At 40.3% G+C, this 16,419-nt stretch overlaps 1 protein-coding gene across 2 annotated transcripts in view; it reads right to left on the bottom strand.

Moving 5' to 3' along the window:
- LOC110951091 (partitioning defective 3 homolog) overlaps positions 1-16,419 on the bottom strand; it is a 400,033-nt gene that overhangs the window by 15,578 nt on the left and 368,036 nt on the right. For both annotated transcript variants that reach the window (XM_051940403.1, XM_051940404.1), the window contains exon 22: positions 8,041-8,161. In XM_051940403.1, coding sequence (XP_051796363.1) covers positions 8,041-8,161 — 121 coding nt within the window. The remainder of the gene's footprint in view (positions 1-8,040; positions 8,162-16,419) is intronic.

A 16,419-nucleotide genomic window follows, 5' to 3' on the forward strand; every position in this document is an offset into this window, starting at 1 on the left:
CTTTCCACACCCATGACCAAGCTGAATAAGTGTCTGTCAGGTGTTCAGAAATGATGGTATGTCCTTTTGCTTATGGCTGCTTCACTACTAGTACAGTATAAACAGTACATATCCATAGTTCACAGATGTAGATTTGCAAATTAATTGAGCAAACTGAGTGACAGGTTGACAAAAGATCCGTTTAAATCATCATAATTGACAGAACGATGTGGTGGAAAACCAAAACTGAAGTACCTTTTGGTGATGGAGAAAATAAATCACATCTTGTAGAAAAGAGAATCCTCTAAGCACTGTGAAAAACCTCACAGATGTAGAAGATTGGTTATACGACTCCCCTGCTGTTTTCTAGATTCTGTCATGGTCCTCCTTTATTAGAAACCATGCCTTTTTTATTGTGTCACTGCACATTTACTAGGTAAAATTGCTATAACATTAATATGACGATATTCAAAAAAAGGTTTAATTATGGACATAATTCAATAAAGCTGTAAAGGAAGAAAATTCAGACATTTGTTTCCAATTATTCTTACATGTTGAAAATGATACATGTTGAAAAATAGTTGCTGAAAACGTGAAAAGACTGTGAACCATGTAGTACTAAATTGTGGAGCTATATCATTAAACTATTTTTGATTTTGTTTTCAGTTTCAGGATTTTTTCTAAGTAGACCAAAGCTCATGGCTTGATGATTCACTGGAGCTCTTTCCATGACCCTTCATCCTAACACTGAAATGCTATAAAAACTAGAGCGCATTCTTTTCAGGTGTCCTCCCACTAAACATACTACACCTACTACGTCCTACAGTGTGCTAGTTTGCTTTGCCTTTATGTAGCAAATGCATCTTCCCTGTATGCACAGAACAGCTCAGTCCCTTTATTTGAATTAGCTAATAATGATGAGTTGAAGAAGTTAATTGATTCTGCAAAAAAAAAAAAAATGCAGTGATGGAGAGCTGAGGATGACAGCAACACCTGCTTCTGCTATGACTGTTTAATAGCATGTAGATTTACAAACCTTCAGTAACTTTGTGTGATTTTCCATCTAAGAAATTCATGTCAATTTGCAAATTTGCTACAGTTAATTTGTGCTAGTGTGAATGCTGTTGATCAGCACCTTCAGTGGATACACTACCAATGTTTCAAAGTGTTTTGTTTTACAATTTTTAAAGCAGATTTTACATACGCAGAGATGTTTCTGACCATGAACATTGGGGTGGGTGCTTGATAAAGTTTTCTGCATTGTCAGAAACGCAGACTAATATGCATTACTGCCTGACACAAACTTTAATATTTCTGTTATGCTCGAAATAAAATCTAGATGCAAAGGAAAGCTTGCTATCAGCCCTGCTTATCTCAGCACTGCATTACTCTGTGTTCAACTTCTCTGGCTCCAGTGCTGCATTCTTCAGAGAGTTGCCATACATTCATGCTCGATAGCCTCACACAACATGTTCCATGTCGTGTTTGACTGGTTAGAATTCATACGTTGCCATGGCACAGAGCGAGGTTGTCTTAAGGCTAACCTTTAGCCCTTGGGAAGTCAAGTGACTGCGGCTAAAAGTGGCTTATTCTTCACATGATCACACTGGAAAGACTTAGCTGCACACAATCCAACACCCATCAAAATGGAAGCTCAGCGTTTGCATGAACGCAACAAATACTTGCAGACACATGCATCCTGGTAGCAGGAGATGAAGTGATAATAAAATCAAAAGAATTCACATAAATATGGGTTTACAAGCTGCTGGTGGTGTTTGATCCAAGGTACCAGCATGACGCTCACACTTCTCTGTGTGGTCATGCTCGTTGGCGCTCTAACACAACAGCACAAATCGATTTTATTGCCAGAGAAAGAGAGAGAGAGAGACAGAGAGCCAGAGAAAGGCAACTCTTTTAAAAATACGTAGCACTTTATGATGAACATCTGGAATTCCCCTCTCAGAGAGCAGCTGGGACGGAGCGAGAGGAAACATGCCAGGTCTAATTGTGTATGTTCGCTTTAGGGCTGCATGACAGACAGGTCTTCTCGTGTCTCGGTCATTATTCCATTAAGGAGGAACTGAGGCTCGAGAACTGACCTGAGCTTTGTCATTACAGCCGGTTACAGCAGACGAATCTGGAATCTCCAACACCCCAGAGAGAAGCTGAGGTCAAACCCTCAGAGAGCTGCCTCACACCTGACACTGCTCCATATGCTCTGCCTGTAACTGTCTCTCAATATGATGACCATTTTCTTGTATATTTGCTTTTTTAACCTCAGAAGTGCAACATTTTCACAGAGGGTCATTGATATGGAACTAGTGGAGGAAGATACACACTGCAAAAACTCAAAATCTTACCAAGTCTGTTTGTCTTATTTTTAGTCAGAATGTCTAGTCTCAGTTGATTTAGGATAACCTCACTTAACAAGTGACATTTCAGCAAGATAGAAAGACTTCTTTTAAGGCAATGCATCTTAAATATCTTGTTAAATCAAACAATTTTGAAATTGTCTTGTTTTACCCCTCCTGTCGTCCTGCGGGTCAAATTGACCCGTTTTAAAGTTTGAAAATGTGGGAAAAAAACTAATATTTTCACATTGAAAACTTCCACATTATCAACATTTTTTGGGAATTTTTTGAACATTTTTTGATGGAAAAAAAGAAGTGTTAAATAAATGTGTCTTTAAGAACATTCGGGGAAAAAATCAACCAAAATTCAGCGAAATTTGATGGATTTTGGTTGATTTTTCCCCCCGAATGTTCTTAAAGAAAATATTAGAAGTTTTACTGATAAATATGTAATCATTTTAGACACTTTGAAGATTTTTTTGAAGATTTTTGTTTATTTTTTTTTTAAATATTCAGAATTTTCTTTTTTTATCTTTTACATTTTTTATTTCTTGTCAAATTTGGGGATTCTTTTAAAACAAAACTTTTAAGGAATTTTCTTCCTGAAGATTTTGCAAATTTTCAGAAATTTGGGGAAATTTTTGCAGAATTTTTGGATGTTTTTTGGTGCCGTACATGAGGACAACAGAAGGGTTAAGACACCTAAGATTGACAATCCTGGTAATATATGACTTAAAATAGGTTTTCCCAGCTATTTTTAAGATCTCAATATTCTGAATATCCCGTCTTATTTCAAGAAATCTTACCAAGTCATTTTTCACTTGTTCTATTGGCAGATTTTTTTCTCTGTCTTATTTCAAAGTAAAAGTTCCCTGTAATAAGTTTTTTCTCTTGTTTTGAGAGGAGCATTTTTTCCAGCGCATGGTGCCTGGCAAACCTAAATTTCATTAGCAACTGGAAAGTCTTGATCTTCAGGTAAAGATCATGCTAAAGGACTGAAAACTCAACAACTGCTACTAAATGGACCTTGATGTGAGACTGTTTAGTTAGCTGCTGTTTCCAAAGTGAGGAACGAGTGTTGACATCAGACCAATGGAAGAGAAAAATCTTACAGAACTCAATGTTCTGCTTGTTCACGACATCTGGGAAAACACCATGTGCTGATGGAAATCATTGGATATGATCCACAACAGAATAAATGGACCTTGAGGCGAGACTGTTTTGCTAAAGCTACTTTGATTGTGATATCTGGATAAAAAAATGAGCAAATCTGAACTGGCGCTACAGTGGTGTATACATATCACAACAGAGCCATGCTTTGAGATGGCAGCAGCTCCTTCTGTTCTGGCTCACACTGTAACCTGCGTGGAAGCTATTATGGCGTAACCTTGAGTACTCAGGGAAAGCGTGCATCAGAGGGCAGTTCTGCACACTTTGATGTGGTCGGCATTTAACTGCCTCCTCAAACTTCTTGTCTTGTCTGCGGTTACATTCACTGAATGTTTTGATTTATAAAAGAGAGGGTCGTTAAGGTTTCACTTTCATCATTGTGGACAATGTTGTGCAATGACAAGGAGTGAACTCACTGTAAAAAAAATAAAATAAAAAAAAGAAAGAGATACTGATTTCTGTCCAAAGAGTAGCTCTAATCGGTTTCAACAGAACACAACCACAAGGTCACATTTTTCAGTGTGGGTCAAACATTTTCTAAAAATGCTATTATTACCACTACTGCCTCCACCCAAAGTTATAAAACTCACATTTGACGGCAACAAGTTCTGAAAGCTGTATCGAATTTTCAGTTTCATAATCAGTCTAAAAATACACAGTCTGGATGGAAAGTCTAAATTAAGAGTTCTTTCTTTTTGTTTATTTTCTTTCCTTCTTTCATAAATCTTTCTTGCCTAATTTAATTTTTTTTCTTGGTTAGTTTGCTTCTTTGTATGTTTGTTTGTTTGTGTTTTGTTTATGTCTTTGGCTGCTCTTCTATGTTTTGTTGCTTTTTTCTTTCTGTTTTTCGCTCTTTTTTCATCTTCTTTTCTTGCATCGGTTTTGTTTGTTTCTAATCTTTTTGCTTTGTTAGTTGTACTTTGCTTCTTTCTTTCTTTCTTTCTTTCTTTCTTTCTTTCTTTCTTTCTTTCTTTCTTTCTTTCATGAACAGAGATTCCTACAGTTGTACTGCATTAAATGAGTCATTATAAACAACAGGACAGTAGTGTTGTCAGCCAGTGGACCAGGAAAGACTGTGCCTGTTGTTTTGCATTGATAATGAGGTCAAAGGGGCTGTTAAATTAATGCCGTCAAGTATTCAGAACCCACCAAGTCATTTTAATTTTTTGCAGTTATTTGCCAAACATACAGAACACTTTTCTTTTTTTTCTTTCCATATTCCCCCTGGCCTTCAGCTTAATAGCTTGTCCATCCCCACTGAATAGAGCCATATCCACTCTGATTTTGGATGACACTAAGGCAGGGCCTCCCTTGAGTTCTTCTAATCAGTGTCAATGTATAACATGGGTATGAATGTATCTTTCCTAACAAGCTCTGCCATTGTGAATCCTTGTTCACGGGACTGAAATAACATGAAAGAGGACTAATAAAATAGACTTCAATACTCGAGGGGCCGGCCCTATATCTTATTACCAGTGGAATAGCAGCGGTATGCCCAACAATGTCAACAATCACAAGCAATTAGGAGCTCACAGGCTCACAGAGAAAGACTGAAACTGCTTAGTGCTGAACAAACAGCTAACAACCGAGGGAAGATGGGAAGAGAGAGAGAGAGATTAAGGACGCAGTGATAGATGTCCGCTCAGTGATTTTTCAACCATCAGGAAGACAAACACTGAAGCAAATCCAGAGCAAATAAAGTCTGCCTTCCTCTGTGAGAAGATGGTGGGAAGTATGCTGCTATCCTTTACCCAAACTTGTTTAGACAACAGAAAAAACAGCAGAAGATGCCTGCCACTCCAAGCCAAGTTCCCTGACAAATTGATGTTGAAATTTTGCCAGAAAATTGTATGCCAAATATTTTCACTTTCGAGGGTTGACATTCTGACCCATAATTTAGAAAATAGCTCTGCTTGCTGCAACAATTAGTGACCACTTATCTGCAAAAGACACAGAAGAAAAATCCATGTCGGTCTGAAGCCATTACAAGGCAAAAACACATAAATAAACCTCAGATATTTAACCTCTGACATGTTCCTACTTGGTTATATGTTTCTGGCTCCATTAGGTTTTCATCATATTATAAAATAAAAGGATGTATGACCTTACCAAAATGTCAAAGCGATGAGTTATATTACTTCTAACACTCCGGTAGAGTTAAGTAAATAGCTAAGACCATCAATGATACCATAGGGTGGTTAAAAAATGAAATATATGCTTCTGTACTTAAACCAAAGTTGAACTTGTCATGCGCAGCAAAGAGGGACATGAGATCAAGTCTGAATAAATTAACAAAGGAATTAACTTGATTACATTTTTCCAATTATGAAGAATAAATCCCATTGTTGTTACAGATCAATCATGGAAGAGGAGAATGGATTAAAGAAGCTCTTCTCAAATTTTAATTTAAAAAAGTCAAAAATTAATTCAAAAATCCCTTTAATCAAGTCTAATGAAAATTATAATGAACAGTGCAGTTCACTGTCTATCTCCCCTAACACTGCCTTGACATCTTATGTTTCCCGTCTTCCTTCACTCCATAAGTGTGCAATGCTTCCAAGACTGAACAGATACAGGCAGAGATGAGTAATTAGCAATTAGCTTCAGGTCAAAGGTTGAACCTGGATATTAGAAATCAGTCAAAGAAATTTGCCATTTGTTGCGACTAAAGCCTGAAATTTAAGCAACGTGAGTCAGATAGTTTGGCAGTCGGATTGTCTTCACTGTCCAGAAGGATGACAGCATCAGATGACTGAGACACTTCCTGGACAATGTTGATTTTGTTGTGTTGGGATTCTTACCGTCTTATATCAATTACTGTTCCTTTCACAAGTGAGATTGTTCTTACTGATAGTCTCAGGGTGCACAAATTTATGACACTACTTAATTGGAGTCATACGCTGGGAATACTGGCAGGAAATGAATCATATCCATGCTCAGTGCTGTATCAGAGAAGGAGAATAGTCTGACTGCACCTTTTCATCATTCTGCCATATTGAGGAAAATCTGTTTACTTTTATTTTTTTTACTCAATCACAGTCAATGCAGGTAGTTGTAAGACAGGGGTGTCAAACTCATTTTGGTCCAGGGGCCACATACGGCCCAATTTCATCTCAAAGGGGCCGGACCAGTAAACTTATAGCATAATTACCGAGAGGTGCAAAGGAGAACAAGTATATTAGAAAAATCTTTATATTTAATGAACTCTCCTTTTAAAAATTATATTAGAAACAACCAGAGATTAAATTAAGTGCAATTTCAAGAACACTATGACTCAGTTTAACATTTATTTGAGTGCATTGTGCATTACAGGGTTGCAAACAATAACAGATGCTTGACTTAAATGACGCAGAAATGTTTCCAGGTAACCTATCATTCGGCAAGACAGCTGTTGCGCTGCATTATGGGATCTGTAGTTTGTGTGTTATCAGCGCTTCATATCGTCGGACCATTAATAACAATAATAATAAATCAATGTAAAATGATCTCGCGGGCCAGATATAATTGTATTACGGGCCGGATATGGCCCGCGGGCCTTGAGTTTGACACATGTGTTGTAAGATATGTAGTTAGCTCATGATGTAGTGATGGTGTCCCTGCAAAACAGTGTGGAGGGAATTGTTGTAGTGAAATATGGAGGCAAGAACTGTCTAAAATGGATAAATTACTGAACTGAGAACCAAACAGACTGCTTTAAATGTGCGATAGAAATGGCAGGCTATCGGCCAAATTCTGCTTTCCACATTCATGTGTCCACAAGGGTACATATGACGGACATTTCGCCATCCTCCAAGTACATGAGGTGCTGTACCCTTCTGTGGGCACACATTTTGGCATGCCGGCATGCACACCAGAATTTGTGATGGAAAATTATCCACATCCACATCTTCATAGTTTATTGTCAAAACAATTCAGACTTGTCATTAACAGTGCCCAAATACAGGTGGAAGTTCTAAATTCTCCAGAAATCTTGTGCTGTGCTGCCTACTGTGCTCAGCCCTACCCCTGCTACATTCTGTAAAGAGTGCAAAATTTACAGCCTTTCAGCAGCATCTATGGAAGTTTTTTTTGTGTTTGACATTAGGGACAATGTGACTGTATGCATGGCAGACCAACACGTATCTATTGTAACATGTGCACTATCTGCTTTCAGTTTGCATCAGTCATGTGGAAACCAAGAGCTAGGCTTTATCCTGCTTTTATACTACATCCAGTAGGTCACGCTGTATTTCATAAACTGAACTAGAGTAAATGTGAAAATACTGATGCAAATAAGAAATGTTTCTTCTCTTTGTAGCAATCCTGAAATACAGTACTAAAACACTGAAAAACCAAGTAGCATCAATTCTGATAGAATGTCACAAATTGATTATCAGAGTAATCAGATTTAGATGAGACTGGTGTGAATGTAAGAATCATACCCAGTGGTGAACTGGGAGGGATTGCCATTGTAGCTTTGAAAACAGGGTGCTTTGTTTGTTTTTGGGTTAGTGCAGCTAAGCACCACTCTGATGACGTGGGATTCCTAACAGACACTCACCCAGGGCTGGTCGAAGCTGTAGGTGTGCTGATGGTCCTCAAGGTCGTCCTCCTGCTTGGCCTGCTGGAACTCGTGCCTCAGCCTCTGTATCCGGTCGTGGTTACTGGGAGCCATCTGACTGCTGGGAGAGAGACCAGAGAGCAAGCTGAGTGTTTATCTGGATGTAATTTCTCAGCAAGCTCTCTCTCAGAAGCAACACCTGGCACATTAGCCTCACAAGCATGTTGTTTCAGGTGCTTTCTCATATTTGAATAATCCACTTGGCCACAATAACACCCTCCTAAATTGTATTGAAGATCCCTTGATCTGACAGTCATGACTCCTGTTTGCATAACTGACATCTCTATGTACATTCTCTTTCCACCCTCTTCCTTGGAGCTGTTGCTCCTGAACATCCCTCTAAGTAAAAGTGTCCCTTGTGCACAATTGTGAGTGACACATGTCCCTTTTAGACTGCAGAAGAATGCTGGCCCTTTACGGTTCACAGTCATTAAACACTGTGGAAAACCCTCATTTACATCCCCTTCATTAAAGGGCTTTGAGGGGCCTGTCAATAAGAATCAATAGCCTTCCCTCGGCTTAATCAGGCTCTCCTTTTATCACCAGCTACAGAGGCAGCACATGACAAAACGCATAATTATGATGAGACAACCGGCTTGATAATAGGCCTGCATTTATGCATACCACAGGGATGAAAGTGACCAAAGGTTAGGAATCTGTGCTGGGAGCTAGGGGATGTAGGGAGTGGGATGGATAGGGTGAGGGAAGGAGAGGGAGATAAAGGTAGGAGGGGTGTTCTTGGGGATGGTGCTGAGTGCAAAAGGGAAAGGTTAATCAAGAGCATGTGAGAGAAGAGAAAGACACAAAGTCAGCCAGGGCAAAGTGAGCAAAATCAGTATGAAACGAGAAGCAAGTGGAGACAAGGCCAAAAACATTTTCAAAAATGGTTCCTTGATACAAGGAACTCTGTCAGTGTGTGAGTCCTCCTGTGTAGCACTTACAGGTGGCAGGCCAGCAGTGAAAGTGATTGCTTATTGGGGCCCACAGGATTCTGAGCACAATTATGGTGATAATTGCAGATTAGAATGAGCACATCCTTCTGATGATAATGGGGACTAGGACATACTGCCAATCAAGCTTCATTAAAAGCACAATAAATAGCAGCTCATAAAGGATGCACGGATTTCGGTGCATGCCCCTGAGTAGTACTTGGCGAGACACGGTTATCGTGTTATTCGTACTGCTTGATCAAAATCAATTGTATTAGTTATACTCCATTTGATTCCTATAGCTTTATATGTGTGGGAGCTCAGGGAGTGTACATTAGGGCTTTTATGTGAATGTGGGCAATTAAGTAGCTCACTGGGGTGTGAGGTAGTTTATGCTTTTAGGGTGATGGTGAAGTCCTTTTATTACTGTTCATTACAAAATCAATCTTCCCTCTCTATTTACTTGAGGTTGCTTAAATAGCAAATGCAATACTGAATAAAATTAAATTTCTGAATTGCAGTCAATAGAGCCATACAAATCTATTCCTCAAACATTTCTCTCCTTTACATGTAAGTTTTTCTATGAACTACAAACGTAGCACAGAAGTGTCTCATGTAACTCTTATCGGCTTCAGACAGTGTGTTTCTGTATGAACACCAATGCTACATACTCTTATGGACCCTGAGGCCATCTGTTCAGTTTAATGTGTTTACTGATGCGAAAACATCACTTCACCCAAAGGTTTCCAGATTTCTCTAAAGATATTTTGCAGAAAAGTGAGTATCTTAGCTACATGTTCATAGCATGTGTTTGAGAGGAAAAGCACATATGCATATCTGACTATATGTTCTTCACATTCCTTAGCTATATGCCTGCTAATACTGAAATGCAGTATATATGCAATCACCCTTGGTTGTCTCTAATGGCTGAGAAAGGAGCAAACATAGATCTGTGAAGTTCAATGCATGCAATTAGCTTAATCCCCAAGGCTAGCCAAAGAAATACCAAGCTGAGTCCAAGCAAACAGCCTCGTAAATTTTTCTGTTTGACCCTCCAGGGAGGGTCAGTGCTACCATCAGCATCTCAAACATGCACCATTGGGCTGGAAGAACCAGCTGGGCATCCACAAACGTCAGGCTACAAACAAGACTACGTGAGTCCATATACACTCACTACGTAATAAGACCTACAGTATTGCCCTTCTCTCACCCACTGAAGTGTCAATCCGAGAGAGAGTGATGGCCTGTATATTACTAAAGATCTGTTCCAGCGTGTGTGTGTGTATGAAGTGGTGCGGTGAGGAATGGGAAAAGATGAGCGAAGACAAGATCTCTAGCAAATTAAAGAACTGGCAGCATAGCATTTCAATATATTTTTCAAAGCGCTACAAATGGAAATTGCATCGAGTACTGGCTGGGAGTGGGGGTGGGATTTAACGAGGGGGGAATTTGTCATGGTAGTTCAAAGGAGGCCTGTGCAATATCTAGATTATCTGCAGGGGCTTCTCCTCTTGGTCCTCTACCCACCATGGGGGCACCAAGTTGATGGGATTCTTGGAAAGCAGTCCATGGTTTGTAAATATATTCATATGGTAAGAAATAGAGATGGAAAACTAAGCATTGTAAAAGAGTGGGAATCGAGCACAAAGAGTTGGCACATGCTGCCTCCTATCACTGAATTAGCCAGCAGTAAGTCTGTGCCTCAGTTTTCTTCACTCAGAGCTCTGCATTGATCGGGCACCTCAATACATAATTAGCCAGCATGGTTGTTGCACATGTATCAGGTGTCACTGCTTATAAATTCACCTCTATATACACCAGTGTCTGTGATGGACCTGAGGAACAAATGCCGCCTGAAAAGGCTGGGTGTGAGAGATGTGGGATTTGAATTAGATGGATATGAGAGAATATGAATGAGGACTGCTCATCAGTTTGCTATAACCCGTGTGTTTGTGCATAAGAGGAAAAGGTCACAGGTTGTATAAGTGTACTCAGGGGTACCGGCTGGCTGTCTGCATCATGGTCGCATGGGCTTGTACGTCAGTGGAAAATGGGATACTGCCTGTAAAGTAATTAAAAAACATGGGATGGATAAAGTATCCATATGCCACAGCATTTTCACAGCCAGCATCTTCATTCTGTCCAGTATAATGAGATTTGCTCAAAATTCATGTGTGAGTGTGCAGACTGAAATGTCAGCATTTGGCCTCTCTAGGTTGGCCACGTTCCTCCAAAACGCATGCAAGTGTATCGGCACAACACGAAATACCGAGATGTAGAAAAAGACGCAAAGAAGCCGACACATTCTCTCACTATCTATTTTCTTGCGCTCACTTAATAGACGCTTGTACTCAGCTGAGTCACACCGCTGCTGTATTTATAGCCTGGCTCGAAGTTTATTCTGAGAACTTATTGAGAGAGGTAAATGTGTGAATTCACAGACATGCAGAGTCAGGTCAAACAACAACGACCTGGACCCATCTCAGCAACACAACCTCCACTGATTTGCTATTTCTGCTGCTTCGACCGATCCTCTCTCCTATTGAATAATGGTTATGAAAACTAGTTGAAGCAGAAAGGTACCAAAGAATAACAGAAAAGTCCTAATTTTTTTTGCCATGAATCTTGGGGTTTATTTGCCACAACACAGTTTTACAATTTATACATCAACACCTTTGCAAGTGCTTTAGTTTTGCAGCACACTGAAGAATACGTGTTTATGCATGCATGTATGTATGACCCCTGTCACACCTGTGTTTTTTAAACAGACCTGTTGACAGGGGTCATGATCACTCTAAAGCTGCAGTTAGAAGTATGTGGATGCCTGTCTGTGTAATAGCCATCCTTTGATCCAGGAGGATTTGGCAGATGTCTCACACACCACAAGGCTTAGGCCCAAGATGCAAACTATGTGACAGTCCTCCTATTTGCTTCTGTTGGTGGATCAAAGCTGCACTGAGTCTCGACATGCCTCATAAACACTGCCACTGGCTAATAAAGGAGTAATCCAATCACAGAGTGTAACATGGGTCATATGAGCATACCTAAGGTCAGGGGTCAGTCCCGGCCAATTGGAATGAGAGCAAAATGTTGTTGAGGATGAAATTTCAACAAATGAAGTCTGACATAAGTTCTGAGAGTTGTCACAGAACGTTCATTTCCAGCTAAAGTAAAAAAGGCTGAACTGCTGGAGTTTCGGTGTGACTGTAAAATCAGACGTTCTGTTATTTCTTATCAGATCAATGTTGATTGAAATTCTATCAGATTATCTGGTTTCTTACTCTGGTCCCAGTATCTCTCTGCAGCAGATGAGGGGGCAGACTTCTTAAGTTTGGGCCCTTTGGCAATCTTGCATCAAGTCAAAGGCTTAGCTCATCTTTATTCCATCACCCTGTGGACTTTCATTTATTTCAAAGACAGATAGATGAGGCATTTGTGGGGAAATGGACAGCCTTTGGGACCTACCGCGATGATCGAAAGAGATTAGATCTGCATTACCGCTGGTCATTTTTGAAGGGGAGAGGGACAAAGATAAAACATTTTTTTAGAGTCTTCAGAGGAAATCAGCATATATCGGCCAATCTGCCATGATTTTTGCAAGCAATCAAATGAAAGCAGTTGAAGCATATATCCCCCCTTCTGGCATTTCTTTCCCTCTCCACTTTACACTTTCTTTTGCATCTACATAAAAATTTCCTCAATTTTTTCCTTGCCTCATTTCTCGTCTTCATTTCTGTCCTTTTCTTCCCATATGTTTTATCTCTGAATGCCTCAATCCTCCTCTGTGGTTACAGGGATAGGTCATGAATTCCCTTCTGTCCCCCTCATCCTCTCCCACTAGCCTGGTAAGTGACAGCTGCAGGCTGGACAAAGGCCTGATAATACCCTGGATTTGTCAGGCTCTGACTTCACCCATGTCCTCCTGTGACTGATGCACCGACAGTGGCGCCTCGCCAGCTAAAAATCCCACTTCTAGATGGGGGCTGTTGCTGTATTTGAGCTGAGTGTGAATGTGAATCCATGGCTCCTTTCAGACTCTGAAGCTGCACATATGGGGTCCTTGGGGGTCCTAAGAGGCCATCATCTGGGATGCCTGCCTAGGCCATGGTGGTGGCGTGACTGGGGAGCGTGGAGCTCTGATTAGCAAGGGAAAGAAGCTGCGCCTGTAGAGCTGCCCCCTCCTACAAGCTGTCCAGCATGGCCGGCCTCTAGTGTACAGTTCATTTCTGGCCTCCCTTGTGTGAGAAATGAAGGAACAGCCCTGCCTTGAAGGGGACCACAGAAGGCCCTCCACTAGGCACACAGAGCTCACAAGAAATAAAGGAAAGAGTTCTTTGCTATCTCTTTGTCCCTTTACAGACCTATAGTCCTCAGCATTTCAAAAGCACTGTTTGCTCCAGCAAACATACAACCTCCCACCGGCACTGCTCCAACTACACACCAATTTGCTTTATTACAAAGAGATGTTTACAATTCAGACATTTCTTTATCTCTTTTTTCCATTTGTCTGTTTGTAGGTTTTGCAAAATACAGGTTAAAATCAGGAAATGGCCCTGCAACTGTCTACATTTGAGAGAAAAACTGTTGATGCCTTCCATCCTGCCTTTTCACTGGCGTGTTTTATGGTTTGGTTCCCCAGAGTATGTACTGGAACTGATCAAAGGCATTTTTATTTCTGCATGTTGTGCCGTGTGGATAAATTACTCGTGGTTAGAAGGAAACAGGTGTGACCTTTTCTGCAAAAGACTAGCCAAAACTGTTTTTAGTTGTTTTAAAACTTCCACTATATGGTCTGTGGCTTTAAGCCTAAAAGAGAAGGAGGCTGAGATGGGCTCTACAGGCCAGTGAAATAGCTTGAGGCAAAGCTGTGGCCGAGCCAGCTGGGGAGTCAGAACATTCTAGTAAATAAAAGTAAAAAAAGAAAAAGGTTGCTCAGGTGCAGTCCAGAAATGTATCAATTATTCAACTGATCCTGTGAGGCGAATGGCAGCTATTCTAACTCGGACCGAAGGACAGACACAAGGTTGCAGTGGCTGTTCATTTGAAGTTAATCGAACTTAAAGAAGTTAAGTTCAAAAAGTTTGAGTTCTCTGTAAAAAAAAGAGCATCTGTTCTTTTTGAATGTGGTGTAAAATGTGCACCAAGGCTCACTACATAGTATAGTCAAAGATTTATGGAGAAAACTCCAATATACATTCTAAGAAAACACTCTACACAGTTCATTTAGCTAACGCTCATGAGGTGCATCAAATCCAATTCAATTTGTATCCCACAGCAGCCACTGTTTTTCTGACTGTTTTTCACTCCAGTTAAAAAGATACACCAGAGGTGTTGTTATTCCTGCAGCACTACCACCGCAGAAGCACAACATTAAAGTCACTCTCTGGTCTTTGATTTAACCTCTAAAGAAAATATCTCTGTGTATCAGAGCTGCATACATAGAATATGGTATCTATCTATCTATCTATCTATCTATCTATCTATCTATCTATTTTATTGTTTACCTTAAAATGGTTTAATGTAAGACTACACTGTTCCTTCCTCTAGAATGCTGTGCAGATGTATGTAGTCCTTGCCTCTCTCTGCTCACTTTTCCCCACTCACTGCAGCACGGCACACCAGCTCACCAACAACTCTGCTCACTGTGAAACTATTACACAGTGAGAAGTAGGAATATTGCAGTAATCCATCCATATATGTTAGAGCCAGAAACCAACAATGACGAAGAAAAATTACACAGAAATGTGAATTCTGTAATCACTCCACTGCTTTTTGACATGTTAGATAAAAAAAAACACACACACACACAATTTGATTTTCACCAGAAGAGGTTTTGGGCCTTAAAGAAGAGGAGGTTTTTAAAGGTATCTTGCACTGGTTGGGCATAGCAAAACATTTTTATGGATGGTAGACTCTCTGCAACACTTTCTTTGCTTTAATTGCAACTTTTCTACATTTTTTTTTCCTGGGAAGAAGAGAGCACAGCTGCCTTTTCCATGAAGAAAGAGATGAACTTTGAAGAAAGTACGGCGGCCCGCGGGCGGGCCGTTTTTTATCGGTATACGCTTTTTTTAAAATAGAAGGACACTGCAAACACGATTATACAAACACTATACACACATAGAAAGCTGAGATTCTCATGAATCCGCCGGTATAAACCACTTTCAGATGTGATTACCACAGCGGGTAATATAAACACATTTATCCAACAAACAACAAGTCAAGTAAACGTGCACAGCTCACCTGTCGACGCAGTTTGGACGCTCGTTTCTGGTCATAAAAGAAGATAATCCACAAAAACCGGCCAGAACCCAAGCTTAGCCATCCAGAGGAAACAATCCAGTATAATACTTTGGCCAAAACATGTCTCGAAATAGGTAAAAAATCCAGAAAACGATCGGCTCCGTGCGCGTGCACGCGGCGCGTGGTGGCGCTGTGCGTTTCATATTCACTGCATCTTTCTATTATAACTTTATCATACACGGTCCTATTTTCTTTGTTCGCGATTCAAAATGGATACTGGAGGCTTCTCGACCGCTTCAAACCGAACTTCAACCAATCAGGTGACTCGTTTCCGCCTACTTCGGCGATTTAGCCAACCATGGCCGAGTCTGACAGATATCGATTACATCACTTGATTGACTTGTTTCTCAGCAAATCACGCCGGAGGAAACGTTAGATTGACAGGCCTGGTAGCCAATGAGCTTGCTGAATGGCTTGCCTATAAATCCCGCCTCTGCCAGCGGCTTTATATGATATTTCATTCGTGAGCTCCGGGCTCCACCTGCTGTTTCTCTGTATTCCTCTCAATCTGTGTGTGTGATCGACACTGAAGCCTATCTGAAGTGATTTTTTGAGTTCTTTATGAGTTTTTGGAATGAAAATGAAGTGGAAAATGGAGTGAAAAGGAATTTATACCATTCTGTAGAGAGTGTGCACAGTGTATAAAGAGTGTATCCAACATTGACAGGGGCGGAGCATATCAGTACAAATACATGTGTGAAACACTCATTTCTTGTAGTATTGCTCTGAAATTTTGACCTGAACTATGTAAGACCCCAGGCTTTTGCAATATTGTGTTTTCAAGCTGTTGCAGTGCTGCCACACTGATTTTCAGGTGTTTTATTAGGGAAAAAATGTAGGCGAGAAAAAAAATTCATCCTAATTCAGTGTGTTCCAACATACATAACTCTGTGCCAGTAGCACCTAGAGTAATTCTGACTGCACTGGGTGAAAATTCAGGTTGTCAGCTTTCAAATGAGACCCCAACCATGCATGTACTCCAAACAGTTCAAGAACAGCATTCAATTTACTTTCTGTAAATCTCAGTAGAAATTTCGGGCGGAAATTGCCCAGACCTTAAAGGGTTAAGGCCCATAATCCCAATTCA

The sequence above is a fragment of the Acanthochromis polyacanthus genome, chromosome 20 (genome assembly GCF_021347895.1).
Source record: "Acanthochromis polyacanthus isolate Apoly-LR-REF ecotype Palm Island chromosome 20, KAUST_Apoly_ChrSc, whole genome shotgun sequence".
NCBI lineage: Eukaryota > Metazoa > Chordata > Actinopteri > Pomacentridae > Acanthochromis > Acanthochromis polyacanthus.